Source organism: Coturnix japonica, chromosome 2 (assembly GCF_054131305.1).
Source record: "Coturnix japonica strain WE chromosome 2, WE-NBRP24, whole genome shotgun sequence".
Taxonomy (NCBI): Eukaryota; Metazoa; Chordata; class Aves; order Galliformes; family Phasianidae; genus Coturnix; species Coturnix japonica.
Window position 1 is genome coordinate 53918036 of NC_140664.1, and position 27959 is coordinate 53945994.

At 43.7% G+C, this 27959-nt stretch overlaps 2 protein-coding genes across 9 annotated transcripts in view; one reads left to right on the forward strand and one right to left on the reverse strand.

Moving 5' to 3' along the window:
- Positions 1 to 2964: 2964 nt before the first annotated feature.
- On the forward strand, positions 2965 to 8017 carry GMNN (geminin DNA replication inhibitor). Of its 4 annotated transcripts, none has more exons than XM_085537591.1 (7): positions 2965 to 3432; positions 3521 to 3584; positions 5368 to 5466; positions 5657 to 5792; positions 6436 to 6518; positions 6597 to 6707; positions 7535 to 8017. In XM_085537591.1, exons 2-7 carry the CDS (start codon positions 3528 to 3530, stop codon positions 7724 to 7726), a joined length of 678 nt encoding a protein of 225 aa, XP_085393717.1. In that variant the 5' UTR covers positions 2965 to 3432; positions 3521 to 3527; the 3' UTR covers positions 7727 to 8017. The 4 variants fall into 4 exon arrangements, with proteins under 4 accessions (XP_085393717.1, XP_085393716.1, XP_085393715.1 ...); XM_085537590.1 differs by having other exon boundaries at positions 2965 to 3083; XM_085537589.1 differs by having other exon boundaries at positions 3186 to 3240.
- Positions 8018 to 11738: 3721 nt separating this feature from the next.
- The window catches only part of RIPOR2 (RHO family interacting cell polarization regulator 2), a 49646-nt gene continuing 33425 nt past the window's right edge, over positions 11739 to 27959 (reverse strand). For 2 of the 5 annotated variants that reach the window (XM_015855158.3, XM_085537585.1), the window contains exons 9-22: positions 27613 to 27656; positions 26821 to 26946; positions 26365 to 26513; positions 25490 to 25619; positions 22911 to 23600; positions 20344 to 20528; positions 18428 to 18596; positions 17689 to 17824; positions 16777 to 16938; positions 15929 to 16087; positions 15398 to 15600; positions 14680 to 14763; positions 13779 to 13869; positions 11739 to 13353 (exon numbers count right to left, since the gene is read on the reverse strand). In XM_015855158.3, coding sequence (XP_015710644.2) covers positions 13253 to 13353; positions 13779 to 13869; positions 14680 to 14763; positions 15398 to 15600; positions 15929 to 16087; positions 16777 to 16938; positions 17689 to 17824; positions 18428 to 18596; positions 20344 to 20528; positions 22911 to 23600; positions 25490 to 25619; positions 26365 to 26513; positions 26821 to 26946; positions 27613 to 27656 — 2429 coding nt within the window. In that variant the 3' untranslated portion in view covers positions 11739 to 13252. Of the gene's footprint in view, positions 13354 to 13778; positions 13870 to 14679; positions 14764 to 15397; positions 15601 to 15928; positions 16088 to 16776; positions 16939 to 17688; positions 17825 to 18427; positions 18597 to 19779; positions 19980 to 20343; positions 20529 to 22910; positions 23601 to 24816; positions 24964 to 25489; positions 25620 to 26364; positions 26514 to 26820; positions 26947 to 27612; positions 27657 to 27959 lie in introns of those variants that run through there. The other 3 variants (XM_085537586.1, XM_085537587.1, XM_015855159.3) reach the window with 2 other exon arrangements.

A 27959-nucleotide genomic window follows, 5' to 3' on the forward strand; every position in this document is an offset into this window, starting at 1 on the left:
TCTCCCCCCACCTCCAGCATTGCCCTTAGCTCTCATCCTCACCCATCACGAGCGAAGCCCTCTGAGTCAGACCTCCATCTTGCCTTCCCTGTTGCAGGAGTCACCCAGAACACTCCCCTGTTGTTCCCAACAGAGCAGAATCAGGCCATTTTTTACCCACTGTTCACTCCTCATGGCAATGCCTGTTGAAAATAACCCCATGAGTGGAGGTGGAAACATGGTCTCTAACCACCAGCAGCAGCACATGAGTTCTAGATTGCTGGGACTACTTCAAAATGCTGCCTATGTTAGAAGTAGTAACAGCCCCGAGGCTACTTGCTTCAAAAACAGAACGATGATTAATTCAGTGCCAAATGTTTATGCATCAGACAAAAATTAGTATTCCTTTGTAATTCAAACAAGTCAAATTAGTGGCAATTAGAACTCTTTCATATACTTCAGAGTGCACTGTAGCTCTCTCTCTCTCTCTCTCCTTTTTTTTTTTTTAATGGGGCCACCATAGAAAACCTGCTTGGATTCCAAAGAATAACAGAATTGTAGGGGTTGGAAGGGACCTCTAGAGATCATCGAGTCCAACCCCCTTGCCAAAGCAGGCTCCTTACACCACGTCACACAGGGATTATGCTGTGTATATAACCCTTTTTTTTCGGACAGAGTTTTATTAGAATACAGCCTTCCACGATGATCAACCGAGAAAAAGAAGACAGATCACGAACTACACTTGTATATATAAGTCAATGCCACAACAACAGTGGATGATGGAGGGTCGGCGCTAGGCAAAGCAAGGCCGCGCTGCCACCTGCTGTCGCTTAGGGGATGGTAGCGGGTTGATTTCCATGGGCACATCGAGCACTGGGCAAGCAGGAGCTGTGTGAAAACAGGTTAACAGTGTTAGTGTTTAATATAATTACAGTGGTTCCCACAGTTAATCAATGAATACGTTTCTGATACGGTGAAGGGATTCTTTAGAAACTTTTCAAAGCGAAGAAACTCCTTCCTCAGAAGGAAAACTCTTCAAACACAATGCTTTATTATGGGACGTGTTCTTCAGCCGGATAAACCGAAGGAGTGGCACCTTTGTAATAAAACTCGAGATCATGTGCCTCCAGCAAGGAACGGATTAAAAGGAAAATAAACACAAGTGTCACATCAGAGCCATCACCCATTGCCTTGGCCCTTTCCAATTACCAGCATTTCCAAAAGCAGTTATTCCACTTCTGAACTGCTTTTCTGAAGACGTTTTAGAATCTAAAACTATCCATCTGTATGTATATTTTACCCTTATCCAATCTTTCTGAAACAAAATGCTGGCAAGACTTCTTAATCAGAGCTTATTATATGATATATCATTATAGAAGATGAAGCTTGCTGAGGTGACAGTCTGTAGATGACACCACCTTAATTTGTATAACAAGAAGAAGGCTGACCAAAAAAAAAAAAAACAAAAACACAACAACAACAGCAAAAAAAAAAAAAACAACGCATAAGGGCATTATGGAACTGAGTAACAGCAGTCAGTGAACTCCAGTGTGAATGAATGTCAGTGAATGTCACAGAATCACAGAATTGTAGGGGTTGGAAGGGACCTCTAGAGATCGAGTCCAACCCCCCTGCCAAAGCAGGCTCCCTACACCATGTCACACAGGTAGGCGTCCAGGCGGGTCTTGAATATCTCCAGAGAAGGAGACTCCACCACCTCCCTGGGCAGCCTGTTCCAGTGCTCCATCACCCTCACTGTAAAGAAGTTCTTCTGCACATTTGTGTGGAACTTCCTATGCTGTAGTTTCATCCCATTACCCCTAGTCCTGTCCCCACGTACTACTGAAAAGAGACCAGCCTCACCACTATGGCTCCCACACCTCAGGTATTTATAAACCTGGATCAAGTCCCCTCTCAGCCTTCTTTTTTCAAGGCTAAACAGACCCAGTTCCCTAAGTCTCTCCTCATAGGGGAGATGCTCCAGGCCCTTCACCACCTTAGTGGCCCTATAATATAATATAATATGCACAGGGGGAAAGAAAATGTCTCAGTTGTACACGGTGAAAAAGATCTGAATTACAGCAGGTATTTCCACATAAAACAGCTCACTGACTGAGTAGAGCTGGAAGGGATGGACGGACAAAAGCAGCCTAGAGAAGGTTGGAAAGGACTGGCTGTTATCTTTTCCAGTTCAAAGGCTGCGTCCATCAAGCGAAGCAATGGGAATCAGGTTCCAAGTGGAAGGTGAGGGCTCTTCAGACAACAGTTATTTGAGCTCTGGAACTACTTGCCAAAGGATGTGGCGAACAATGAAACCTTCAATGGGTCAATGGGAGACTAAGCAAGTTTATGCAAGAGAGATCAGCTTTATTTCCTTATACTTGTTTAAATACTCCTTCATTCGTCGTTGTCTGTATTCTGTCTTCATTTTGCCAGACTATAACTTCCCTTGAGATGTATGAGTGCCACAAAGTTTATTTCCAAGCAGACGAGGTGCTAAACTACCATCTCTCTGCAATTGTGCTTCACAATACTGCCTAGAAAAGACACTGAAAGCCGCATTGCGCTCTATAATTTCCTGAAGGGAGATTGTAGTGAGCTGAGGGTTGGCCTCTTCTCTCGTGTAATCGATGACAGAACTAGAGGGAATGGTTTTAAGCTGTGCCAGGGGAGATTCAGGCTGGACATTAGGAAGTATTACTTCTCAGAAAGGGTAGTCAGTCATTGGAATGCACTGCCCAGGGAGGTGGTGGAGTCACCGACCATGGGAGTGTTCAAGAAACGTTTGGATGTGGTGTTGAGGAATATGATTTAGCCTGGAAGTATCGGTAATGGTTGGACTAGATGATCTTCTAGGTCTTTTCCAACCTTGATAATTCTGTGATTGGTGTGGAACTGCTGTGGAGAGGTGCATACACCCCCTTCCCGCCCATCCCCTCACACCGACTCCCATCGATTGGCTCGGATTCGGAGAGCCAGTCAGGTGACGGAGGAGGGGCCAGCATTGCCTGAGCTGCTTGTAGGCACCGGGCGGGCAGGAAAGCGGCAGCTTGTTGGGTGCTTCGCATGTGTTACTGTTGTGTTCTATGCTAGAGCTGCCAGAGGTGAGTGTGGGGTGTCCGTGCTAATGGAAGAGAGCGGGGCTGCAGGGCTCCACACTGCGTTTGGAGCTTGGCGGGCTCCCATCGCGCCTCCCCATTGGCTGCGAGGCGCAGGGGGCGGGATTCCATCTCCCGCCATTTTGGGCGTGCGTTCCTTCAGGTAGGGTCCTTCTCTGGGAGGTCTCGGTTGCTGCTGGGCTGGCTGCTACAAAAGGCTGTGAGAAGACTCCACAGCTGCTGGGTTCGTAGTGGCTTCTGGCATTTTGCTGGTATAGGGCTAAAACGCGGGTGGAGCCGTGAGCTGAAGGAGCTTCCTAACCGCGTGACTGTGGCTGAGTTTCTCAGTGCTGCTGTAAGAGCTTGCCAAGTGGGATTGTAGTACTTCGGCCTTAACTATAGCCAGGTGTTCTCATTTTGTTTATCCTTTCTTTATCCTGCAGTGGTTTGATGAATTCCAAAATGAAACAAAGCCTGAATGTGGAAAACCCGGCTGGATCTCTGCAGGTATGAGCTCTTACATGTTGCTGTTAGAATGCAGGAGCAGGTAAAGAGCAGAAAATGCAAGATGCTACTTGGCAAGTCCTGCGTTATGAATAACCTTAGTGTGTTTGAAGGTGTGCACTGTGATGTCTTTGAGATGGGCTGTTAAGGGACACAGCCATATATCTATTGGAGGAATGTAGTGTGCTCCCACCTGACATGATTCTCCTGCCTTGGAAATAATGTGTTCTGCTTGAGCAGATGCTTTCTTCAGTGCACAACAAGGGTTTATTGCAGAAGACTGAGGTCGCTTGCTGTCTTAAAGCTTCTGAATGCTGCTGGCCTGCTGCACTTCAGTTACTGGGTTGGTCTGGCTGGTAGGGCTCTGTAGAGTGGGTTCTGTTGTGGGGGTGAGCCTACAGGTGAAGCCATCCTTGTTTGAGTGTACTTTAATAAGCCTTAGTTGCCTTGAGATTGATAGAAAAGCTTGAAAGGTGGGTTTTTATTTTTTAAGAGGTAACTGTTTAGAAGTTACCTGATGTTATGCTAAACTTTTTTTTAGTTAAATATATACCTCTTAATATAGACCTTAACTGGATCTGACTTAGTGTAGTCTAATAAGCACTCAGGAGTGATTGATTACAACAATATTAATAATAATGGTCTTTGATAAGTCTGCCTTTTCTTGCACTTTCAAATACTTAATTGTGGTGTGTTAAGTCAAGTATTAGCCAATAGTTACTTGGCAAAGCGTACTGAATGCTGGTCCTCAATAGCAGCAAGCAGTGTCTGACAGTGTGATTCCTGTTCCCACAGTGGTTAGTGTTTGTCCTGCAGTTCAGCAACAGGGTAATTGGTGGCAGAAAGTACCGTGGGAAAGGCGAGCTCCTGTCATACGGAGCACGGTGTGGATCGGTGACTTTCTCACGCTGGCATAGCATTGTATTCTGGTTATTTTTGCTTGGTTTTCTGTCCATTGTTTGCCACGTAACCAACCCCATCAGAGAGCATTAGTGTAGGAAATAGGTATTTATGCCTGAGAAGAAAAGTGATAAACATTGTTTATACAAAACAATGGCCTGTCTGGATCCAAGCAAAGAAGTTGTGGCTTCACTCTGGATAACTGAAGCAACACGTGTGTGAATGAATACCATTTATGTGTTCACAGACAGTAAAACCACCAATAAAACAATGTGGCTATGCTAAATAAACTTGCTATTGCAGCCTTTGTTTCTGTTCCCTCCAGAGTGTAATACTGCTGTTGTCAAATGTGGCTTTGGGAGCTTTAATTGTAGCATGTGTGCCCCTGCATGGCAGCTGGCCTTGAAATTTAGTCAGAATCACAGAATGACCCGGGTTGGAAGGGACCTCAAGGATCATGTAGTTCCAACCCCCCTGCCTGGCAGGGCCACCAAACATACACCTTTACTAGATCAGGTTGCCCAGGGCCCCGTCCAACCTGGTCTTGAACACCTCCAAGGACGGGGCATCCACAACCTCCCTGGGCAGTCTGTTCCAGGACCTAACCACTCTCCTAGTGAAGAACTTCCCCCTAATTATTTGTGTGGTGGCTTCTTCAAGCTCTGTTAGGAAGGCTGAGGGCAGAGACTGAGCTTGGCTTGATAAGATCACCTCTCCTATGAACGACTATATTCCCTTCTTTGCAAATACTTGAAAACAGGCTAAAATATCAGCTCTTCTTGAGTAGGGAAGCTGTCCATTATGTTAATGGGAGCATGGCCGACTTGAGTTTCAATTTACATTGGTAAGTGTGGCAATGCTTTGAATCCATGTCTCCTTTCTTTAGAAGTACCTCACAGACCCTGCATGCAGTGCTGCCCCAAGACGGACTCTGAAGATGATTCAGCCTTCTGCAAAAGGTTGCCTGGTTGGAAGGTATAATGAGGTATGAGAATCACCTGTAGCTGTGTAATTGTTTCTACTTGTACTGAAGTGCTTTTAAGCTTCAACTGAAAAAGCATGTAATCCACTTGCAGTCCTGGACGAGCTTGGACATGTAAACTTGTATATTTTTATTGTTTTCTTAACTTCAGAGCAGCATTTGAATGTATTAAACCTGCTTGTACTTTGTGCAGAAGAAATCTTCAGTCAAGAGGAAACTGTGGAATAACAAGCTTACCTCTTCAGCCTGTAAAGCTGAACCACCTGTAGATGAAGAGCAAGAAAATGAGAACACGGATGATGTCATTCAAGCCGTAGATCTCATTAAAAGTATGTGGTAATTCTGGCAATATTTTCTTACTCTTAAAATGCTTCTACTGGGATATAACTTGAAGCATGGTTGTCAGATGAATGTTTTTTATAGTGGTGTATCAGGAGCTAATGATACTTTCCCTCAGTAGTATGCTAAATACAGTATAGCTGTCTACTGTTAAGAGTGGCTCCCAGTACTGGTTTACCATGAACTCACTGTGCAATGTTAAGTCTGTTAGTTCTTCAACTTATCTATGGGCTTTCAAGTGACTAAGCTGAAATTAAGCTCTGTTTTGGTGTAGAATGCTGATGCTGAAGCTCCTGGGTTTCTCAGGACTAAATATATATATAGTTATACTATGTGTTTAGTGGGTGTCTATTAATGTTCAGTGTGGACAGTGACTTAGGACTAAGACTTGTGTCTTCCACACTCTAATATCTGGGGCAGCTTCTAGAAGACTCAGCCTGTGTAGCCACTGCTAACAATGTGGGATCTCTTTTAGTGAACTTGTTTCTCACTGTGAACTTGCTACTAGTGTGTGGGGAAGACACTACACAATTTCTCATCTTTCAGTATATGGGGTGTTTATGTGTGAGTTAGGTACCTTAAGGTGATCTGAGTTCAGTCCTACCTTGGACTTACTGTAGCTTCTTACTTTAGAAAGTCCTTCATCTCGATATTGGAAAGAAGTGGCTGAAGAAAGGAGGAAGGCTCTGTATGAAGTGCTTCAAGAAAATGAAAAGGTAGCTAGTGAAAGCAACTACCTTTTGTACCGCTGGCTGTTGTTCCTCTGTTTTAACACTTTGTTTCCTTGAATTCAGTTGCACAAAGAGATTGAACAAAAAGATGGTGAAATTGCCCGCCTGAAGGAGGAGAATGAGGAGCTCATGGCACTGGCTGAACATGTGAATTATTTGACCAGCATGATTGAGGTACAGTACTTAGGAAATATGTTCTCCAAAAGGAAGATTCAACCTGTTGTCTTATAAGAACAGGCTGTGTATGTTAGAGATAGTGATGTGTAAAGGAAGAGTTCATTTGCACTTCACTGGGATGACTTAATTTTGCCACTTTGTGGCCTAAGAAAAGCCTAATGTACAAAGTCTGTTTGTAAGGCTTGTAGACTTGTAACCTGTAAAATGGCTTGTTTGAATAAAACTGGTAGTACAGATGCTAATGTTGTCAGACTAAATTAGGAAGTATGCTGGATCAGCAGAAGGTCTCAACAAAGGACTGGGAACCAGAGCTTAGTTACAACCTTGCTCTTTCAAGGGAGAGCGTGTCTGTTCCTCAAGCAATATAATTGTCACCTGCATGAGCTAAGGTTGATTCCATTAGCTGCTGAATAGTTTTTGGAAACCATGTTTTTGTGCTCTAAGTTACAGACCTACAGTAGATTAACTTTTGGAAGTAGCTGCTGTACTTTCTGAGAGAGTTCCTTGGGCACTGGTAGCCTTGCTGCTGAGTCTGGAAGCAGGAAAAACTTGCTTGTAGCAGCCCTGGAACTATAACAAATAAGCAGCCATGAAACCCGGACATACGAATGATCATCTAGTTGGTTAGTGTTTGGACTGAGCTCTATAGTGAGATAAGAAGCTGGCTGCCTGGCAGACTACTTCAGTTTTATCTGATTGGACTGGAGTATGCTTTGCATACTCATATATGAGCTGTATCTGCTTGAAGATAAATAACTTGTTTAATCTAATATGCAGTGTTTTTCTGGTTATTAACTTCATACCATCTCCTGTGGTTTTTCTAGAGGCTAACAGGGCAAGCATCTGATAATCTTGAGACGCTGGGGAGTCTGGCTTTAGATGAATCCAACCAGGAAAATGAAGAACTTAACCTTGGAGGTGATGCAGACAGCACTTCTTCAGAAGGGCCATCACAAGTGTCCTGTGGCTTAAAGAAGGGTGTATCAGATCTTGCTTCAAGAGAAGGAAATTACTGACAACTGTGAGCTTAAGTAGGCTTATGTATGTGGATTCTTTTAATTGCAGGCTTCCCCTTGAAAGGATATACTAAATCTTCTCAGGTATAGAAACTCTTGTGGGAGCGTGACAGTGGCTTTTAACTGAAATGATGTAGCAGGGAGTACCTCTATACTGCTTGTAAAACTTCTTACAGGCTGCAGTTAGTTGCTTGTTTAAAATGCAAATACTGTGTATTTCAAACTGTGTAAATATCAAATGGTTTGACATGATGCATGAGAACTGAGAAATAAATTTTTTGCCTTATCAAAGTAGTGTCTGGTCTGAGTTGAGGAATGGCTGGTTCTAAGCTCCACAAGTCAGTCGTGGCTACTGTAGGTGGATGGTGTTAGTGTTTTTAGGAGGACTGTCTGGGCACTTCTGAACTCCCTTGATTTATGAACTCCCTTGATTTACTCTCCAGAATTCTGGAGAGCAGAATGGTTTGAGGGGACAGGGGAAAGCAAAAGCTTGGGGCTGGGGGGAGGGAAACCTTGAGTGCTGTTGGTGAGATGTAAGCTTTACTGAATGGATAATAAGACTTGAGATTGATCCTAGAGTTTAGTGAAACTTGCTTTAACAGTCTTACATTGTTGCCTGTCTTTAAAGGAGCCTTTTCCAGGATGTGTGGGTGAAGATAAGTCCAGCTGCCTGAGAGCTATAGTGGCTAACCTGAAGTTAAAGCATCCTTGCTTTCATCCTTGCAGCTCAGGCTTGTGTACTCAGCCTCTCCTAACTGTGCTGAGAACTCAATGGGGAAGAAGTAGCCATGCTGCAGAGCTGTTCTAAAAGGAAACTTGCTTTCTGCTTTCAAAGTACCGTTCTTGGTATTTACCAAGGGACGAGGTGGTATGTTTGCCAATATGGTGTTTACGAATGTTTCTCTTGTAAACACTTAGAACTTGGAAGTGTTTACATGAACAAAAGGTACATCTTAAAAACTTTGGAGGACTTTATCTATACAGGAAATAAGTATTTCCAGCTCCAGGTGCTGAGGTATGAGGGAGAGCAGTGCAAGCTTCCTAGTCCTGGGTGGAACGTTGGCAGTTGTTTGGTACCCTTCCCTGGACAGACTCTAAAAGAAGGTGGTGGCAATTGCGATACCTTGTGAAGAGCTTAATGCAGAATGAAATGCTGCATGACTTTCAGCAGGCTGAAATAATCAGGGATGCTAGTTAATGGGTTCCTATCAGACCTTGCCAAAACAGGTGCTTCAGGGCATGCATAAACACCTGCAGAACTATGAGATTGATATCTTTAGGTTTCTTCTGTATCTCCTTGTTTCCATACAGATGTCAGTTAACACCTGTCCCGCAACAGATTTAAATGGGAATGTTGGAATCACTACAGGAGTTCTGGTTTTCATTTAGTCTTGAACCTGGTAAGCAAGGTTTTCTCAGAGCCATAAAAAGGCTATAAAGCTCTCCTGCACAATTCCTTGGCCAGTTTGATCAGGTCAATTCAGTAGAGGCAGCCCTTGGAACTTCTTTTTCATGTTTTAGTGTTTTCTAATCACTACAACATGAGCTGTAATGCTCGATATAATGATTGTTGGAATGCTCTGAACCCAGTGCTTGCGTGCATCATCTTCATCTTAAGTTTGTGTCTCATTTGCATTGAAACAGCCAAGAAGGATGTTTACTAGATCTAAATCATGTGCTGTTTTCTGACTGTAAGTAACAAAGGAAAGGTGGTGACTGAGTGCTTGGATCCTTCCTTGTGTTGATAAGGACTTAGTAAATCTTTCATGCCATTTGCGTATTCTGCACACCATGCAGTGTCTGCCTGGCCTGTGATAGAACACCTCTTAGTTTCAGAACCACACAGATCAGTTAGTAAATACAGCACACTTGCACTGGAGTTCTCCAATGCCTGCTGTGGTAATTCTCAGAGAGACTAGTTTTGTGATTGGAAAGAAAACCAGACTGTGTGAGAAGACCAGCTGCAAGACGTGAACTGTGGTTTGGAAGCTGAAGCTGTATGTGTTCTTTGTTGCAGATGTATTGGATCTTGGTCAAGTAATACCTCCCTGTTATACCAGATACACTAATGTATAGAAGTGCTGTCAGGAGCTTTGGCGTTTCATATTCAGCTAAATTACAGAGAATACTGTCATGCAAAACGAAATTATCAGCTCTGGGACCTAACTAGATAAGGTGGTTTTGCTAAGAAGTAGTAAATACCTTTGTGCAGCAACATGACCAGCATACTATGCTGACTCTTTCTCATTGTACAGCCTGTGGCCACAGTTTTATCTTTCACTGATGGATCTTAAAAGTTTCCCAGATGTGGGATGCGTCTACTGGGTCCTGGCACTTTTCCACAGAGAAATGTGCATGCCTTGAGGACAGAATGTCAGGTATGTAAGACTGAAGTGTTGTGAATCTGGATGTGTTTCAGGAAGGAACCGCTGTGCCTGGACTAGCAGAGACAAGCAGTCATGGGGGTGGAGGGGGCTCGTGTGGGGAAGAATGTCTTAACTGGAAAACAAGCTCAGCAAAAATAACCATTTCAGTGTAAAAGTCCACTGTATGTAAGACAATGCACAGAGAAGTGAATTAGACCGTAGTAACTCCTTGGCTGGACAACTAAAATCACTTGATGTTTGGTGCTGTATTGCTTACCTAAGTGACCACAGCACTGATGTGTGCTGCAGCTTACTTTGCAGCCTGTGCACAGATAAAAGATACAGTGAGCAAATGATAAGGGTTGAGGAAATGATAATAGAACTCTATTTTCTGCTGCTTTGTAGATCTGCCAACTGATTGTGATGAAATGTTATTGGTTGTGTTCAAGGCCAACCCCCCAGCGACAGCAATATCTCTGGGGCACCTAAGCCAGCTGAAGAGAAGCACTGTGGATCTTATCAGGTAGGATTGCAAATCAGGGTCCATATATAGGATATACAGTCCAGCAATCCTACAGACTTCTAGTTTTGAATGTTTTGAGTAATAATCAGTATATAACAGCAAAGCTACAATAGATGGCTTTTTGGAGGTATGCTGGTTCCAAGAGTCATCTTATGGATGGCAGCGTGAAGCTCTGGGCAGGTAGATTGGGCAGAAACATCTCAGATTCCTGCTTGATTGAAGTTCTTAAACTCAGTGTGACTTTTTCTTCTCCGCATGTTGTCATGAATCATGTTAGGACAAGACTTTTTGTTTTAGAAGAAGAGTAAATAAAACAACACTAATGCTTAAAGTTACCTCAGGCCTTTATACATCTATATGCCAGGTTCAAGCTTGTCAGTACCACAATGGGAACTGAACACTGAGTCTCAGTGTTTGCATTCCGATTTCTATGAATTTCCTCATTGACTCTGAGGGCACAGTTTTCTCATACCTGTTTGTTACAGCATTTCAGTTTACTTCTTTTTTTAACGTGCTTTTGTTCACCTTACAGAGATATAACTAAGAGCAGTCACTTTCAGTATTGTTTCATCCCTCTATTTTTCCTCCCTTTCTGATTTGTGTGTCTATTTCTGCTACTAAATCTGCTTGCTACTTACCTTCCCTTGGCCAACAGAAAAAATGAACTTGCAGCAGTTGTGTATACTAAAACACAAGCTAGTGTTGTACCATTTCTATGCTGTGCAAGATGTTGCAGTTCTCCTTGCCCTTACGCATACTCTTTGCTTTGTGTATTACTTGCTTACTCAACTGTTAGATCTTAATGTTCATCCAAGTCTTCATATGGTATGAAACAAAAAGTATTTCTTCACAACAGGTAATTTAGCAAGTAATTTTGCACAATTTAGCTGAACTTTTTTATATCATAAAATCTTGGTTGTTCAGGATTGAAGAGACTAATATTCCTTATGAGCTTAAACTTATGAGCTTAAACTTAAGCTACCAACTACCTTTCCAAGTAGGCAATTCCTACTGGGCTACCTACAATAGAGGGGGGTGATTTCCATGGTAGTTTGAAGGTGATGTGAGCCTTACTATGGAGAAGATACCAGTAGAAAGAAAGACTTATACATATGGACTGATGTGCTTAGTACTTAAAAAATAATCTTTATTATAACTTAAATGTGATAGGAAATAAATGCCACAAAACTAAAGGGGGGAGGAAAAAAAAAAGCAGAGGTCAGTACAAAAGAACACCTTGAAAGAACTCAGCTGATGGGACAGGTGTGGTACAAAAACCAGAACATGGTTATTTCACCTCCTGTATAAAGAGTCTACGTCCCTCAGTAAACAAGTAAGCATTCTGAACTGTACAAAATGTACCTTTTTAATTAAAGGAAGAATATATATATTTATAAATATACAGATATGTACATCATTGTAACATTCACAATAAAAAAAAAAGACAAAAACCAGAACAACTTCTGTCTGCCAATGTGTTTGGCGCTCAAGGCTTCTTTTGATGTGAATTGTTTGCAATCTTTTCTACGTAGTCTATGCAAATGTGGATACTATAACTGACATCTAAATATCATTTCATGCATAATGAACACAGTACAGGAACACTCTTCTGTTAAATTCTGTTCACCTCCTCTCTTATCTTCAGGCTCATAATCAACAGCTTGAAGCACTGTCTTTCATTCTTGCAGTGGGGGAGCAAACGCATTCACTTCACACTGTTTATTACTGCCTCTGAGGTTTGCTTTAGTTTGTTTCAGTTCTTTATTGAAGTCATTCTATAGAAGCTATCCTCCGCTAATTAGAGTATATGAAATCCAATCCTGCTTGCAACTTGCAGGACAGAATGGCTTTGGGGACTTGTGCAATTAGCTGTATTCATCGCTACTTCTTGGAATAAATAAATGCACTTTACCTTTTCATTTAGTTTTTTAAAACCTACGTGGTTATTTGATTCCCCCCTCACGAATCTCTGGATTAATGATGGTTCTTTGCTGGAGGGTGAGAGCAAGGAAATAAAAGACCAGTAGAGGCATTCAGAATGAGTCACTGAAGTGACACCTCCCAGGGCTTGCATCGTGCTGCTTCTGGAGGCAAAACTTGAAGAAACTCGCTTTGTATTTCATTACAGAGACAGCACGGCGGTGTTCTGGGCAGCTGGAGTGGTTCTGGAAGCACTGCCAGGCAGCAGGTGCTTGGTTCAGCATTGGAGAGCAAGCTGCTTTGTGGTTCTGCTCGAGTGGCCTCCTACTCATCCATTTCAGATACACATCACATGTGTGAAGCTTTCATGACCACTTCAAGGAAGTAAATGTAATTACTGATTAACTTAATGCTTGGCAAAATATATGAAGATTCCAGATTCTAAAAACTCACAGAAGTTTGCCGAGACTGAGTAACTCCAATTGCATTATTTCAAATCAACCAAGAAAGCACTGTTCCTCAACATCCGCCTGTTCCATCGTGTGCTGCAGAGAGGAGCCAACAGCAACAATTTAGCTGTGTTTAGATTTCACTTTTCCTTAAAATGTTGGTGAATTGCTACATTTTGGGACACTCCTTCCAAGTCTTCATTCTCCTTCCCACGCTTAATGGCAGCTCCATCCTTCTTCTGTGGCTGTTACGCTTAGGCAGGTTCTTCTAGAAAGCTGTGGCAGATTCAGTTCCCCGGCGACTTCCAACTCTGACAAATTCCCGGGGGAATTTGTCCAGCTGTTCATAGGCCAGTCTCCCATCTTCACCTGAACACAACATGATAAAGCATCATAGCAACCCGTATCATTACTGTACAACATCTAAACTATTGGATTCCCGGTGGCGCAGTGGTAGGAATGCCGCGTTGCAACACCGGGGCCCGGGTTTGAAACCCGCTGTGGCACAAGTGGTAGAAGTGCTGCTCTGCTACACAGAGGCTCGAATCCTGGGGGGTTGGACTCAATGATCTCTAAGGTCCCTTCCAACCCGCATGAGACTGTGATACTATTAGAAGGTAACCAGTAACTTCTTTCCCTCTTAACATTTCTGATGTTGTTCAAGGAGGAGAGGTTCCACTCCTGTACACTTCTAAGTACATATACTTTTAAACTGTTTTTGTGTAATTCAGGTGCTTTACATGTATTTCTGCTCAAAAACAAAACAAAATGCTGCTGTAAAGCAGGCAACTCACCAAGTGAGAGCAGGGTTTCAGAGGCTACTTTTCTAATCTCTTCATTGTCAGACTGGCAAAGCATGACCAGCATTTTAATGCTCTCAGTAGCCTGGAAAATATTTAAAAAGAATCATATTAACACTGCCTGTTATGGTTTAATTTCAGAACGTCATATAGGAATATTGACCACCCTCTGTGTTTCCTTTCCCATTCACAATGCACATGGAAATACCATCTTGTGTCCTTGGCCTCATCTTATAAAGGCTCACAAACCAAACTGCGTGACAACGTGCACATCCCTCTGCCCTGTCTGTCTTCATGCAGGATGAGAAGGGCTCCTGCTCCACTAGCTTTGGCTAGGAGATTGTGCAGGGGAAGCTGCTGGAGCACCCAGCTCACCTTTCTGCAGCACTAACACGAGAAACCCCACATCTCAAGCTTCGCGCAGGAGAAAGTATCACCCTGCTCTAAGTCTATTGCATGGAATGCATTTATTTATTTATTTTGCTGTATCCAGTACCAGTTGAGCTCGCAAGCAACTGTTTTCTTTTATGGGAAGCAGTGCAGAAGCGGTAACAGAGGTGAGCTGATAACACAGCATGGCCTAAACTTTCTCTTACAGTCTCTCTGTGCAGCGTTACAACTGAGCTATCTATCTCTTCTACTGCTGCAGTCTGCACACATTATAGCTAGTTTTATCCTGGAAAAGGATTATTTTCTTCCTCTCCTTCAAAGCAAAGCTTCTAAAACTGCTTCTAAACTGTTTCCAAACAAGGAATCTGGGAAGTGATGTGCAGTAATGCAAAACAAAAGCAGTACTGCTGCTGCTATCACAATTTCTATTTGATCATCCTCACCTCTCAGACGTCCTTTCTTTAAAGTAACACCAAGCACCACAACTAAACTCCTTGTCTCTTACCTTGAGGTATCTTAAAGCCAGGCAGGCTGCTTTCTGCAGCTGGAGGTTGGGCTGGGTTAACGCTTCACAGTAATAAATCAAGGCCTGGAAAAAGATAAAGAGGAATAGCCATGAAAAAGTCCATATCTTTGTGGAGCAGCAGGCTGGAGAGTGGAGTCTGTCACAAATGGCTGGAAGTCAACCCCTAATTTCTTCTCATTCCTTTTCTCTCATCTCTTTGATTTCTGTGTTTAATCTGCCTTTAGCATCTGTACTAGACTCACATCGTAGGTGGGAGATCTCAGTTGCCAGCTTCCTTTGGGAAAATAAAAGGTGACCTACATCTTTGTGTGCTGATGATGCTGGGGACTTGCCTTCAAGCCAGGCTTAAGGTAGGCTGGCACAAAAGCCAAGATGTGGAAGATAGCTGGAGAATTCAGTACTTCCTAAATATGTGCATGATCTGGCTTAGTGCCTGTTTAGTATAATGACAGGTAGAAGCAGATTGACATAATGACAGAAATAAACCTGTGTATTTGCAGAAAAAAAACAGGTGGAAAATCCCTCCGGTTCAATTTAAATCAGGCTCAGGGCAACTACTTTATAAATGCAGACATTTGAGACATACAGACAGAAAAAAGCATGATGATTATACAACAGGTATAACGTAAGGTATAACAAGGTATAAGGTATAAATAAGGTATAAACCTTATGCAACAGGTGATTTTCTGCCATTTACCTTCTCCCTGAAGTGCTTGTTTTCTGCAGTAGCTGTCAGGAGCGATGCTACAGTCTCACTGACTTCGTTTTTATTTTCATTGAGAAGTAAAGCCAAAGCTCTCAAAACTTCTTGCTGCGGTGGGAGGTTGTTGGAGTTTATTTTGGACACGTTTTGTTGCAGTTTTCCATCTTTCACAGACTGCAACATCTGAACCACAGAGGCTAGAAGTGCAAGAGGAAGGCTTTTGTTATTGGTTTTATCCCTTGTGTTTCAGATTTCTCATTTCCCCACCAGAAATCCTCACTGCATACAGAGGACAGATGAAAAATCCCCATCTGAATATTGCAGCACCGTGGTGTCTTATTCATATGTGGAAATAGAAATGACTGAGGGTGTATCTCCACCAGCTCCTCCCCTTTGATATGTGCAACTCTTGGGGTGCAGTCACATTTAGTATCCAAGGCATTTCTTTGACTCTCCCCAGCTCTTGTAAAATCAGAAGGACACCAATGAAATCTCCCATTAGCTACTTTATTTTGTATACCCTACCTTCTTTTGCAAGCTGCAGCAAATAGCTTCCAAGGTCATTAACACTATGGCTGGCAAAATAGTTGTAGTACTGAAAGACTGTAATGATCTCTGAGGACATGGTGGAGTAGAGGACGGGCTCGGTCCGGTCCAGAATCTGAGATACCAGGATTCGGAACACTGCAGGGATCAGGGACAAAAGGATGTGTTAGTGAGAACAGAAGCTGCTGGCATTCCTGCCCAGGTGTGTGTCATGCAGAAAGTGAGCCTGAGAATGGCCTGGAGAGCAGCAGAATGGAGCAGGAAGGAAAACCCCACTCTGAGTGGGCATCTGCAGGCTAAGCAAGCCATCCTGTTCCTGCCCAGAGAGAGCTAGTCAGTGGAGCTGGAGTTTGACAAGTGGTACATCCAACCCCAAACAGAAACCTACATTCAGATAGACACACTTGGATTTGTACACATTTCATGCCAGCAAACTGCAATGGGACATGGACATTATATAATAAACACATGATGGTTGGACTAGATGATCTTAGCGGTCTTTTCCAACCTTAATGACTGTATACAATCGAGAGGATTCCTACTGCACTATATCACTTTCAAATCTGTATTTGGGAATGCACTTTCCGATTACCTCATGAGCCTTTAAACAATGATTTCTTTTCACTTTTTTCTCCTATTCCAATCTGATTATTTCAGGCCAAAATTGTTCCAAGAATTTGTTGCATTAGCTTTCAAACAGCATCTTGGAGCCATGCCCAAACAGACCTCCAGGGGTTGGAAAACAAAGCAATGAAAGCTGAGTAAAGCCCAGTACAAAAGCGTTCTCCATTTTGATGACAAATAACTTCTTTTGCGGCAGGAGGTACCTGTTTCTGCAAGCCCTGGACATTCCTCGTTCACAGTGGCAGCAAAATTGATATCCAGCTGCTTCATCATCTTGTCTGCAGATGTGTGATAGACTCCCGAAGGACCAGTGCACTTCATCCAGAAAGCCAGCAGTGACAGCTTCTTGTGGAACTCTGGGATTGCTGGAGGAGAAGACAAAATGAATGATGAAACACTGACAGAAGGTAGGTCACCCTTCACAGAGTTGGTCACATGCTGACCCCAGGTTTGTGATGAGTTGTTTCTGTTTCCCAAAAGAAGATGTGGGAAAATCTATTCCTGATCAAGTTCTGGACACTGATGTCTCATCTCTATAAATACCATGAACCACTAGGGGAAATACTAAGGAAAATGAATGGTCTGCATGAGATTGGTCCTTGTCCAAGCACTGCTCTGTAGCCTTGGGTAAGTTAGCCAAGTAGCATAAGGCAGATCTTCACTTTCCTCAGGAAAGAGGTGGAGGACAAGTATAACTGCAGAAGTGGCAGCATCCCCACCCCATTGCTGCAGCTACTTCTGCCCACCTTCTGCACAACAAGCAGGAAAAGAGTCAGTACAGCCCTTTCTCTTCTCACCTGCTTATTTCTGAATAGCAGCACTTAAGACAGAATAAGGTCAGGCTGGATAAGGCCTGGACAACCTGATTTAGCTGTGGTGTCCCTGTTTATTGCAGGGGAGCTGGACTAGATGGCCCTCAGAGATCCCTTCTAACACTAAGGATTCTGTCATTCTATGAATAAGCTCCCTGACCAAGTTCATTGACTGCTACATCCATTTGTGAGTTGTCTCCTGCTATGGTGGCACTCCCTTCAGTCACAGTGGTTATTTATTTCAGCAGGCCCCCTGCCTAAACCAGCCCTTTTCAGAAGGAAAACCCCTAATGTGTCTCTTACCATCTGTAAGGGAGGTGATGCTTCCCAAGTTCTCGGTGCTGATTTCTGCAATATTCTCCATTACAAGGGTCTGCCTGGACAGCTTATCAAGGAGGTCTCTTGTCACAAATGGTGTTTTACCAGAGAAGACAATTTGCTAATGGAGACAAGATGGAAAGGAAGAAAAGGAATCATTCTGAAACCTCAAAACAAAACTCAAACCTCTGTAACACCTGGCACCTGAAGAAATGCAATGGCAAATTCCTTGCCTGGAATTATCAAATATTTCTTGTTGCTCTGCTTTGTTTTGGCTCCAATCCCCTGCCCAGCTGCCTGTGTTTGTTTGGTGCTTTCCCATGGCCAATACACCCTGCTGCTGACATCTGTATTTCCTTCAGCAGTCCAACATCATTCATATCAAACCTGGACAGAGTTCAGGCCTGCCTCCCTCAGCTGCATATTTACTATGTGCTCTTGTATATGAGCCAAAAACTCCCTTTTTCTCATACTTGTAGTCAGCAGAGTGTCCAGCTCAGGGCTAAGGGACTGGAATTAGGGTTGTTCTGCATTGCTCAGGTAGGCAAGAAAATGTTGATGATATCTAAAGTTGAAGAGTCTGCTCCAAAATGCTGTGATTGTTGTAGCGGGGGTGAAGAATATCAGGAGGGGAGGCTCCCACTGCCACCACAGTAGCATTGTCAAACCACTTATACCCACAAAAATGTAAAAAGATAATGCAGAAATGAGCTGGGTTCGGTACCTGGATGAGCTGTGTGCAGTACTGCAAGTGCTTAACTATCGTTATATCGAGGCTGTCACTTCCTGTGGTCAGGGGCAGAGGGCTGCCAGCAACGCTGGTGCCGACCCCCGTGTCCTCAGTCAGGGCTTCGCTGAGGTGGCCCCTGGCTTCGGGGTGCTCAGTCCTGTAACTGCAGAGGGAAGAAGAGATCAGTGCAGGGCTGTGGCTGCTCGGGCAGACAGACACACGCTCACTCAGAGATGGGCAACGAGCACGGAGCAGAGCTGAAAGCAGCACCCTGGGACCACACAGCCCTCAGAAAGCCAGAAACACGGTGATGAAGACATCATGTCACATGTGAGCAGTGGGACAAGCCTTGAATAACATGGTATCTGCACCAGCAAGTGTCTATAAGGTTGCAGTCACATAGAGGCACAAACACTGGGAGCAAACACCCTTCTCTCAATAAATCATCTCCCGTATTAGTCCAGGAGAAGCAACGTTACAGTTTGTGTTGTCTCAAGTACTGAGCTGCTGAGAGCAGATCTAGGCTATCAGCATCTTCCTGGTGCCAAATTTATCAGTCACTGCAGAAGGAAAACCACTGCTGGAATGAGGGACATGATATTTTCATAGGCTGTTTTAGGCACACTGTGTACAGCTTCGTTTGCCAGTAGTTTCTGTAAGAGCGTAAAGCTGTTCTCGCTGTGTTTTAAATCATTATTTCCAACTTTGTTTTGTACAAACGGTCCTCCCTGTGTTTAAACACAAAGCCCAAGGTCAGTCCCCAGACCGCAAGTGCGCTTGGCTGCAGGTCTAGGAGTGTCAGCGCCTGTGATCCTTACACTGAGTCACACGCAGCTAAAAGTGGAAGCAGGAATCCACACTGTCTGGGATGAGCCCAGAGGGGAACATGAGAATTTAGCCTTTGAGATCTTAGTTAGGTTCCAAGTTAGCTTACAACTAACTTCAATTTCTTCTGCCTAAGTTAAAATCAAGCTTAATTGCCTGCTTAAAGCCAAATCTTTACATCAACGACCTAAGCTCAGAATACAGCAAGCAACACAATCTCCTGAGGTTTTCTTCCCACCATCTCAGTCTGGGAAGAGACAACACAGTGAAATGATGGGAACTGAACCATTGCTGCTTGTTTGCACTCAGAATTGCTTTGAGCAGGCCATGATAAGGTGTGAGAAGCAGAGCTCCCCTGCTGGAAAGCACGGGGGCTGATGGAGCTGCGCTCTGCCTTCCTGCTCTCGTGCCACACGCAGGCAGTGCTAAGGAAGCAGATGTGCTTTTAGGATCTAATGATCGAAACACAGCATTCTTACGGTCACACGACAATGGCAAACCACGACACAAAACAACACAGCTCTTTTTTCTTTTCTCTTTTTTTTTTTTTTCCCCTCAAAAAGACCAGAAGTGATGAAAGAAGGGCAGGTAACACGCAGGGCCATGGACAGAGTACCAGTCATCACTCTTACATTCCAAAGGAAACCTACACCATGCTGCTTAAATCTGGCCCTGTGTTATTGTTATTGACAAGCTTAATCCACTGCAAAGACTCATTCGGCTAGAGAGAAAAGACAAAGGGAGGGGGGGGAAAAACCACAGAGGAATTAGTAATTGCATCCAAGGAAAGCCAGGTCCAAACCTATGTCAAGGAAGAGGCTCTGCCAGTATCGATGACAGCTTAATTTAATTCACCCATCTCTTTTTGGGGGGAGGGCAGATTGCGCATATTTGAACAGGAAAAGATTATCCTGGAAGCTAAAGATTTGGTACGCAGCAGCCACCGGAAACCCTCTGACCCTATAAACTCCTCCAGGATTTGTCAGTCTTCCTTGAATAATGTGTGCACCGGGATCCTCTGTTAGCGACAAAGAGCCGGGGGATCAGTTTGGCTTAAGCACAGCTGGCAGTTGCTACGAACTTACCTATTCTTCTCAACCTCAGTATCTGAAAATACCGAGTCTGCACCTCCTCCACCATTACAAACCTCCTCACCACCACCATCCTCATCATCAAAGTCAGAGGTGTTCAGGAAATCAAAGCTTTCTAAAGCACTTTCAACTGTTAGACTTAAACTGGAGGACCTGCTTCGGCTTACTGCTGGCTTGCACTGCAAAGGCAGAACGAACCAATGAAAACCCCAGATATTAGCTACTACTGAAATAAAAACATAAAGGATAAAGCTTAACATTTTCCAATTCTTCATTTTATTTATAGTACTTCATTTTATTGGGCATTTCATTTCAAACCTTCATATTCATAGCATACACAATCAAAGCCTTGGAATTAGAAATTCCTTCCCTTCCTCCTCCCCTCCCCATCCTACCTCCTCTTTTGCCCAAAGAGAAGACCTGCAAAGGCAAAAATCAGCATGTTTTACAGAAAGGACAAGTACATCTTAAAGTGATGCAGCTTTCAACATCCTCCGAAAGGAGAGATGGTAATTAGAACAGTGGAAATTGAAAAAAGAAAGGCACATTGCACAATGGCTGTTAGAGATACAGAAGCAGATTTATATGTAAATGCATATACAACAACACTACTGAATGTATTCCAGATGTAACTCCAATGAAGCTAAGCCATATTGGTCCCACATCTGCAGATGTATACATGTGATGGACAAGAGAGGACTTCTGTGGCCTTTGAAGCCACACTGCTTACAAGAGAAGAGCTAATAATGCATTGATTTCCTAAGTGACACAAAGAAGTTGCATTCTAACCTGCGAACCAACACTGCCTAGAGAGGGAGGAAGTCATCCTACCTCAGTGCTGGAATGAAATATCACCAAGGCTTTGCTGGTGCTGCAGGAAGTACCAAAGCCCTGGTTACATCCAGGTGTGCCCACAGACTTGATGCCACGATTACTTTGCCTGACCAAATCAGCAGCTGGAGTTGTGTGAGGACTCCTGCACCTCATGTACTGCATGACCACTGATGCAGCTACAAAGCTGCATCTTCCAGTCCCAAGTAGGAACCAGGAATCTGTTTTCAGCTTGTAAAAAGAAACAAGCTGGCCTCCAAGTTTGGACTTGGCTCCTCTAGAACTGTCAAGGTTTGGAGTTTTGTTTCTAGTTTGTCTGCACAAATTGTACGTTAGCATTTATGATGCTTGTCACCTTGAACTGACAGCACAGTCTTACACTGTTCAAACACAGTCCCCAACACCTCCACGAGGCTGACTGTATCATGCTTCTGCAGCACAGATGACTTTAGCTGCCGCTTCTTTTGAGGCTGGTAGTGCAGCTTTTTCAGGCAAGAGCAACAGCAACATGTGGGCTTTGTGTTTCTCTGACCATCTGACAGGGCCAAGAGAACTTTCTTCAGCCACAGCTGGATTCCAGGTCAGCTTTCTGAGACCAGCACAGCCACTGGGGATGCTGTGTGTCCACCTGCAAGCTCATCAATAGCTACATGCATATGGAAAGCAAGTCTGGGAGAAGCAGCTATCCCCAGTGTGCAGGGCAAGGTAGCCATGAAGCTGAAAATTAACAGCAATGGTAGCTTTGCCTGCTTGAAATACTGGGAAAATAGTACAAAATTCATGGGCTGCAGACTGTCAAGAAAAATCCCACTTAAGTTGGAGAAATACCATGCAGCTGCATACACCAAAAGAAAAAATGCTAACAAAGCTGTGGGCTTTTCTTAGTGAAAAGATGAATGATTCCCTCCTTCCTCCTCAGCCCTGCTTTTAAAGGATGAGGTTTAAATGACTATCAGACCAACTTGCATATGAATATGAAGCATTTGAAATGATTATTTCCCATGTGATACTATTTGCAAAGTAACACGTCACGAGTTCTTATTCATAGGGAAGATAGGATCCACAGTGATCAGCAGGCAACATATTAACAAAACCCATACAAAATTGATTACTTCTTTCCAATCTTCAATGCATTTGGTTCATCCTGGTGTAAAGACAGGATGACTTCCTTTAAAAAAATACATGGGGGAAAAAGGGAAAAGGCTTGGGAACAAAAAGCAAGGAAGGAATGGCAACCTTCAGTAGGATCTGCACTTCAGAATCACTTTGGCAGTTTAGAAAATCAAGCTGCCATGCCTACATGGCCTGATCCTCAGCTGATGTGGTTTTGCAGAGCTCTGTGTAGCTCAGTGCCAAAGTACAGCCACCAAGGATGCGGCCTGTGAATTTTAAAGGCAGAAGATTGGCTATAATCTGATCTCCAGTATGGCACAACTGGCAAGCTCTCAAGTGGTTTCCGCAGAGAAAGGCATAACGTAATTACCCCTCCGCCATTGTACCTTTTTCCTTTTCCCCCAGGTTTTGAGTTGATTAAAGGATCCGCTGTTTGAGCATACAAGGCTAAAACCAGCACACTGCAGACACGAGTTTAAAAATACAGCACTGTGAGAGGGTGCTCCAACAGGAACAGATCTGTTTAGTGATCTCTGATTCGATGTTTGCAAGGAACAGGAAGAGATTCTACTCGCTCAGATTTCCTTCAGTGTAGTACTTTCTGAAAACGTACTCACTTTTAGGATGTCATCCAGATGCATCACTTCCTGGTCCAGGTCCTGAAACTCTTTGTATTGCTCTTTATGAGGCTCAAGAGCTAAGAGAAGCCCTTGCAAGGCTTCTTCAATACTTCCATCAAGATAAGACTTGTAGCCTTCTGATTCCCCACTGATGGACCCCTCACATGGCAGCCTCTCTGGGGTCCCAGGCACCTCGGCAGACGTCAGCCTTTTTACCAGCTGCTTGGTGATGTTGCCCTCATAGGTGTCCAGCTCCACCGGCTTTAGCTCAGAACCTTCATCTGTGTCCTGCAGGAGTGAAACCGGGACGTTCGCCTCTATGAAGACACGATCGCTCCCAGTATCGGAGGGCTTTTGGCAAACTTCAGCATGTGCCCTGGGGGTGGCCTTGTTCCTGATGGCTGCTGCCTCTCTTGGGGATGGCAGGTCCTTGAGCTCAGGGATGGAGTCTCTGCAGGAGTCACTGCTGCTGCAGTCTGGGCTCGAGCTCTCAGATGACTTGAGAGCTCGGTGCTGGGTAGCAGTGGTGGCGATATCGGGGCTGGAGGTGACGTGAGCAGAGGAGGGCTCTGCTGAGTTGGCAGGGGGCACACGGTCTTCGTAAGGCAGGTCGCCAAAAGTGAAGGAAAGAGGCCGCTTCTCAGTGGTTGCTGTTCCATTTTCAAAGACATCATCTGGCAAGTTTGACTGAAAAGATAATTGAGAAAGAGAGAAAATGCCTTTCATGTCTCATTGGAAAGAAAATAATAATAATAATCTATGTGTCTGGGAAAGACAAATGCAAGGAATAAGATTAGAGAAGTAGTCAAGACTTGAGAAATGAGAAAATCACTTGAAATCCAACTTGTGCTTTCATCTGGCATAGCTCCTGACTCCAGCGGGATTCTGCTGGGAACTCTAGGTTCGACATCTCTTTGGGGCAGGGTAAGCCAAGAGCTCTGGTAAGCACGTCCCATAGCAGCCCCAAGCGCTGCTTGTCTAAATAAATTGACTCTGACAGCACTTCCAAGGCACTGCCCCACTTCTTGTGGGAAATTTCCTTCCTGGTAGGCTGCATTTAAGCTATCTTGGCTACATTTTTGTGTTCTTACAGATTTCTGTTGTATTTATTTCATGTTGTATTTATACTGTACATTGGAGAGAGAACATTTCTGCTGACTTCTTCCCTGCTATCTGGTTTGAAGCATCTCAGAGCTGCAGTACAAATCGCTCTATTATTTTACACAATTTTTAGAACATAAAGAAAGGCGAAAAGCAGTAAGGAGGGGAAGTACAAGAACCTGCCTGGAGCCAGAACATAATAAATCAAAGCCTGAAATTTCACACTGATTGGCTCTGAAGCCAATTTTAGCCTTCATTACATGGCAAACTCATGCAAAAGCACAGCACAGATGAATGACAACTAGTATTTTGCTGACAATTTGCTGGAAGGAACTATAGGCACTCATATGTCGGCAACGTACTTACAGTTACAATGTCCAAAATTTGCATCATTTTCCTAGCAGCTTTCTTCCCTAAACATAACGATACTCTAAGATTTATTTCTCCTTTCCCATCACATGAGTACGCTTTCAACCTCTCCTTTACTGCTGAAAGTCAAGTCACACAGCAAATGTATGACATCAATCAATATGGCGTGCCATTTTTAATAATGCCATTTTTAAGGATGCCATATAGGCTTGTGCTCCTGCCATGCACTCCCCCCTCAGATCATTATCCCTGTAGAAACCAAAAGGAATTTGCTTTACCGCAAGCAGCGTGGGCTCACACTCACACTATCCCCTGTCAGCGGTCAGCAAAATAAGCAAGTTGCACCAGAGAGCAGCACACAAAGCATGCATGGGAATGGAGATGCCACACGGGGACTGGCAGACTCCTTCAGCACACAAATATCAGGACTCACATATAGCTCTAGCCCTGCTTTGGGGCTTAGCCTGAGCGATGGCAGATCACTAAAAGAGCGACTGCGCCGAAGCTTGTCAAAGAAAGTGTCTTGCAGAGCATCTAAGATTGCCAACCTTGGCCTGTCTTGCAGGGGATGCAGCCATCTCTTCAACAGTTAAAAGCAAACATGGTGAGGAGGGCAGGTTAACTGAATGCTTTGTAGCAGAGCATTTAAATCACAGGCATGGGATGTAGCACTTATAAAATTCATATCTCTACAGATGGCCTATTCAACTTAATGCACGGTCCTTATAAAGCATTCAGAATTAATTTCACATGAAATCTAACCTTGCAAATCTCTTCTTTACCAGCGGACACATTAAATATACTACTGCTGCAACGGCTGTTTAACCACAGCCATGGGAAGAACTGACATTTTATGAAGATTACTCAAGTAACACAGCAGTCAGACAAGAACAACAGTTAGATGGTAGTTGGCCATACAGCATGCCAGGACCACTGCCACCTTGAGAATTAGCAGCTAGAAATGCATTTGTGTTATAAGTATTTGTGAGGGTAACTTGCTGACGCTGGGGAAAAAAGCCTAAATGTGGAAAGCAATGAAGCGTTTGCAGTGTTTGAACTGTGGTAGGGTTTCTTGTTACATAAACATGAAGCCAAGGAGGGCTTACAAAGAACGAGTGGTCCTTGAAGGTTGGTGTTTCTGGAGTGCCTTGGCTGTACATGGACATTCTCCTCTGGAGAGCAGAGGCCTTGCTCACGTTTCCCGTGGAGGGGGTCAGGTCTTCCACATCGAAGGGGCTGCAAGAACACAGACAGGGAAAAAAAAAGACATCAAAAACCAACCATTGTTAGGCTGATGAAGAAGGAATTTCAGGTCCCCAGAAAGGATGTTTTGAAAAGGGTGTTTATGAGCACATCAAAACTCAGAGGTGGCTTTTTCTTTTTTTTAACTGAAGCATTTAAAAGAAAACGTTGTTAATTAATCAGCAGGCTTAGAAGTGCAGTTCTCATTCCCAATAAAAGCATTTTAGCTTCAGAAATCATTTATGCAGCGCTGCCTGCTTTCTCACATGAGTATTCTTGGAGCTGAGTTGAAAGGTAGCTCATGTGATAACAAGGAAGGTGCTCAGCAGAGTTAACAGGAGCTAATAGAGCTGTTGTACTATAAAGGAAATCAGTTGCTGCCATTGCTAGCTTCATGTTTATTGCATTACAAGAAAGAGCATACACTACTGTAGAAGTTAAAAACGTTAATGCTATTTAAGGAATGACAGTTATTTCATTAAAACACACTGAGAACTGGGTTTGCATCCAAACATTATCAGCTTACCCACGCTTACCACTGCAGACAGAGAGTGCTAGAAGATTTCCCATTGCCCTCACACCATATACAAAGCCCACAAAATCCAGCTTTTAAACCATGCTCTTTCCCACAAAGAGAGAAGAGATCACACTGATAGACCCCTTCTGTATGGTTGATTTTTATTTAATTTCTTTCAAAACATCTGCTTGACCCAGAGACTGTCCAGTCAGTTCTACTTACTACCAGGTGATTTCAAGGTTCAGCTTGATTGTGCCAAGGTCATTAATGTCTACTGCAACCACCTGGGGCCGAGCTGCAAACAAGTCTTTTGTTTCACAGGTAACGCTTCCTACAAGGATGTGAGTAGCAAGTCCCTTCACTTCTGTCACCTGTGAGAGGAAAACAACAGGACATGTAGGACCACGCAAGGTACCAAAATCCTTAATTTAAAGGGATGGTTTTGTCTTTTTCTGGTCTGGGCCTCTTGCTAAAAGGCTTTTAAAATACGACTGTATTTGTTGCATCTTCATATCATAGTACTATGACTCTTCATTCAGTCAGGTGTGTCTGAAATACTGATCATGACTCATTTCAAAGAAGTTTAATGATCTACTTTCATATTTTTGCTGACGGTGCACATAAAGGCAGCCTTTTGGCACTTGCCTTGCTTGCAGGCAGAGCAGTTAATATGCATACCTTTATGGAGATTAGCCCAACAATGAGAGGGAGGAAGACCATTTCTTCTCCATCCCAGCTTTGCTTGCCATTCACTTCTATTTTGCCTTTCAGTTTCCATCGCTGGCGACCGTAACGCATGAAAATCTGAAAAAGAAAAGTCCTCTTATTATCTTGAACAATATGTTCTCTTAGTGCACAAATGTTGGAAAGGGAAGGTCCCCTCTGGCCAATTCCCTAACTCCTACAGCTTGAAGGGTGGGCTAGGTGGGGTTTGGTCATCCCCTGTTAAGAGGCCTCTGCAGCAGCAAGGCTTAGGCTGATGATGAAAACAGAGTGACAGTGGTCTCAAGAAATGATTGTGTCTTTCTGCTTGAACAAGAAAACCCCTGCATTTGATAGAGAATGTTTGCAAGGACCTCTCCAATGAGCTGCATACATAGGGTGAGGCATATGCTTTATTTCCAGAAGAATTAGAAATACTTGTTGAGAACAAGATGGTGAGAAGCGTGTCCTAATTTTGGGAGACAAACGCATATACAAAAAAAGCCTTATTTTCATTAAATAAATTATTGTAGCTCATGGAATAGCTACCACCCAGTGCTCCAAATAAAATGTTCAGGTCTTGTGACAGATGCCATAACACAGGCAGAGAGAGATCTGCAATGCTTTTCGGAGAGCTTATAGGAAAACTAGCAGCTGTTTCTTGGCATGGAGATGACACTAAGTTTTATTCAACGTGGAGTAAAATGCAGAAGTCTGCCTCTCTTTTTAATTCTTTTTGTGTTGATCCGGAAGCCAAGTGCTACATACCTCATACTGATCCCCAGGGCAGAGCCGAGCAAAGCCAGCCAGACCTGGGGGAGAGAGACAGGGAGTGAGGGTCAGTGCAGGCAGACAGACCCCTGGGTGTACCCAGTGGCCACCAAGCTGTGACAGGAAAAGGCAGCAGCCCTGTCAGCCCACACTCTATGGGGATGACTTTTCTTCTTTGGTACAGAAATTCATCATGCAGTGGTTTTGTGCATATCAAAGACTTGCACTTCCCAGCTTTTTTTCCTCCGAGCATAATTTTCCCTTTTGTGTAATAACTGTATGAAACAGAAGAAATAGCTTCCTGATGTCATGTGGCTTCAGAAGCTGAGCTTCATGCTCTGACT

Excerpts from the sequence above, each read along its gene's own strand:
- GMNN (XM_085537591.1), top strand. The coding sequence starts at position 3,528 with ATGAATTCCAAAATGAAACAAAGCCTGAATGTGGAAAACCCGGCTGGA. Across the intron at positions 5,793-6,435 it reads AGCCGTAGATCTCATTAAAA|AAAGTCCTTCATCTCGATAT; the intron begins GTATGTGGTAAT and ends TTCTTACTTTAG. Across the intron at positions 6,708-7,534 it reads ATTTGACCAGCATGATTGAG|AGGCTAACAGGGCAAGCATC; the intron begins GTACAGTACTTA and ends TGGTTTTTCTAG.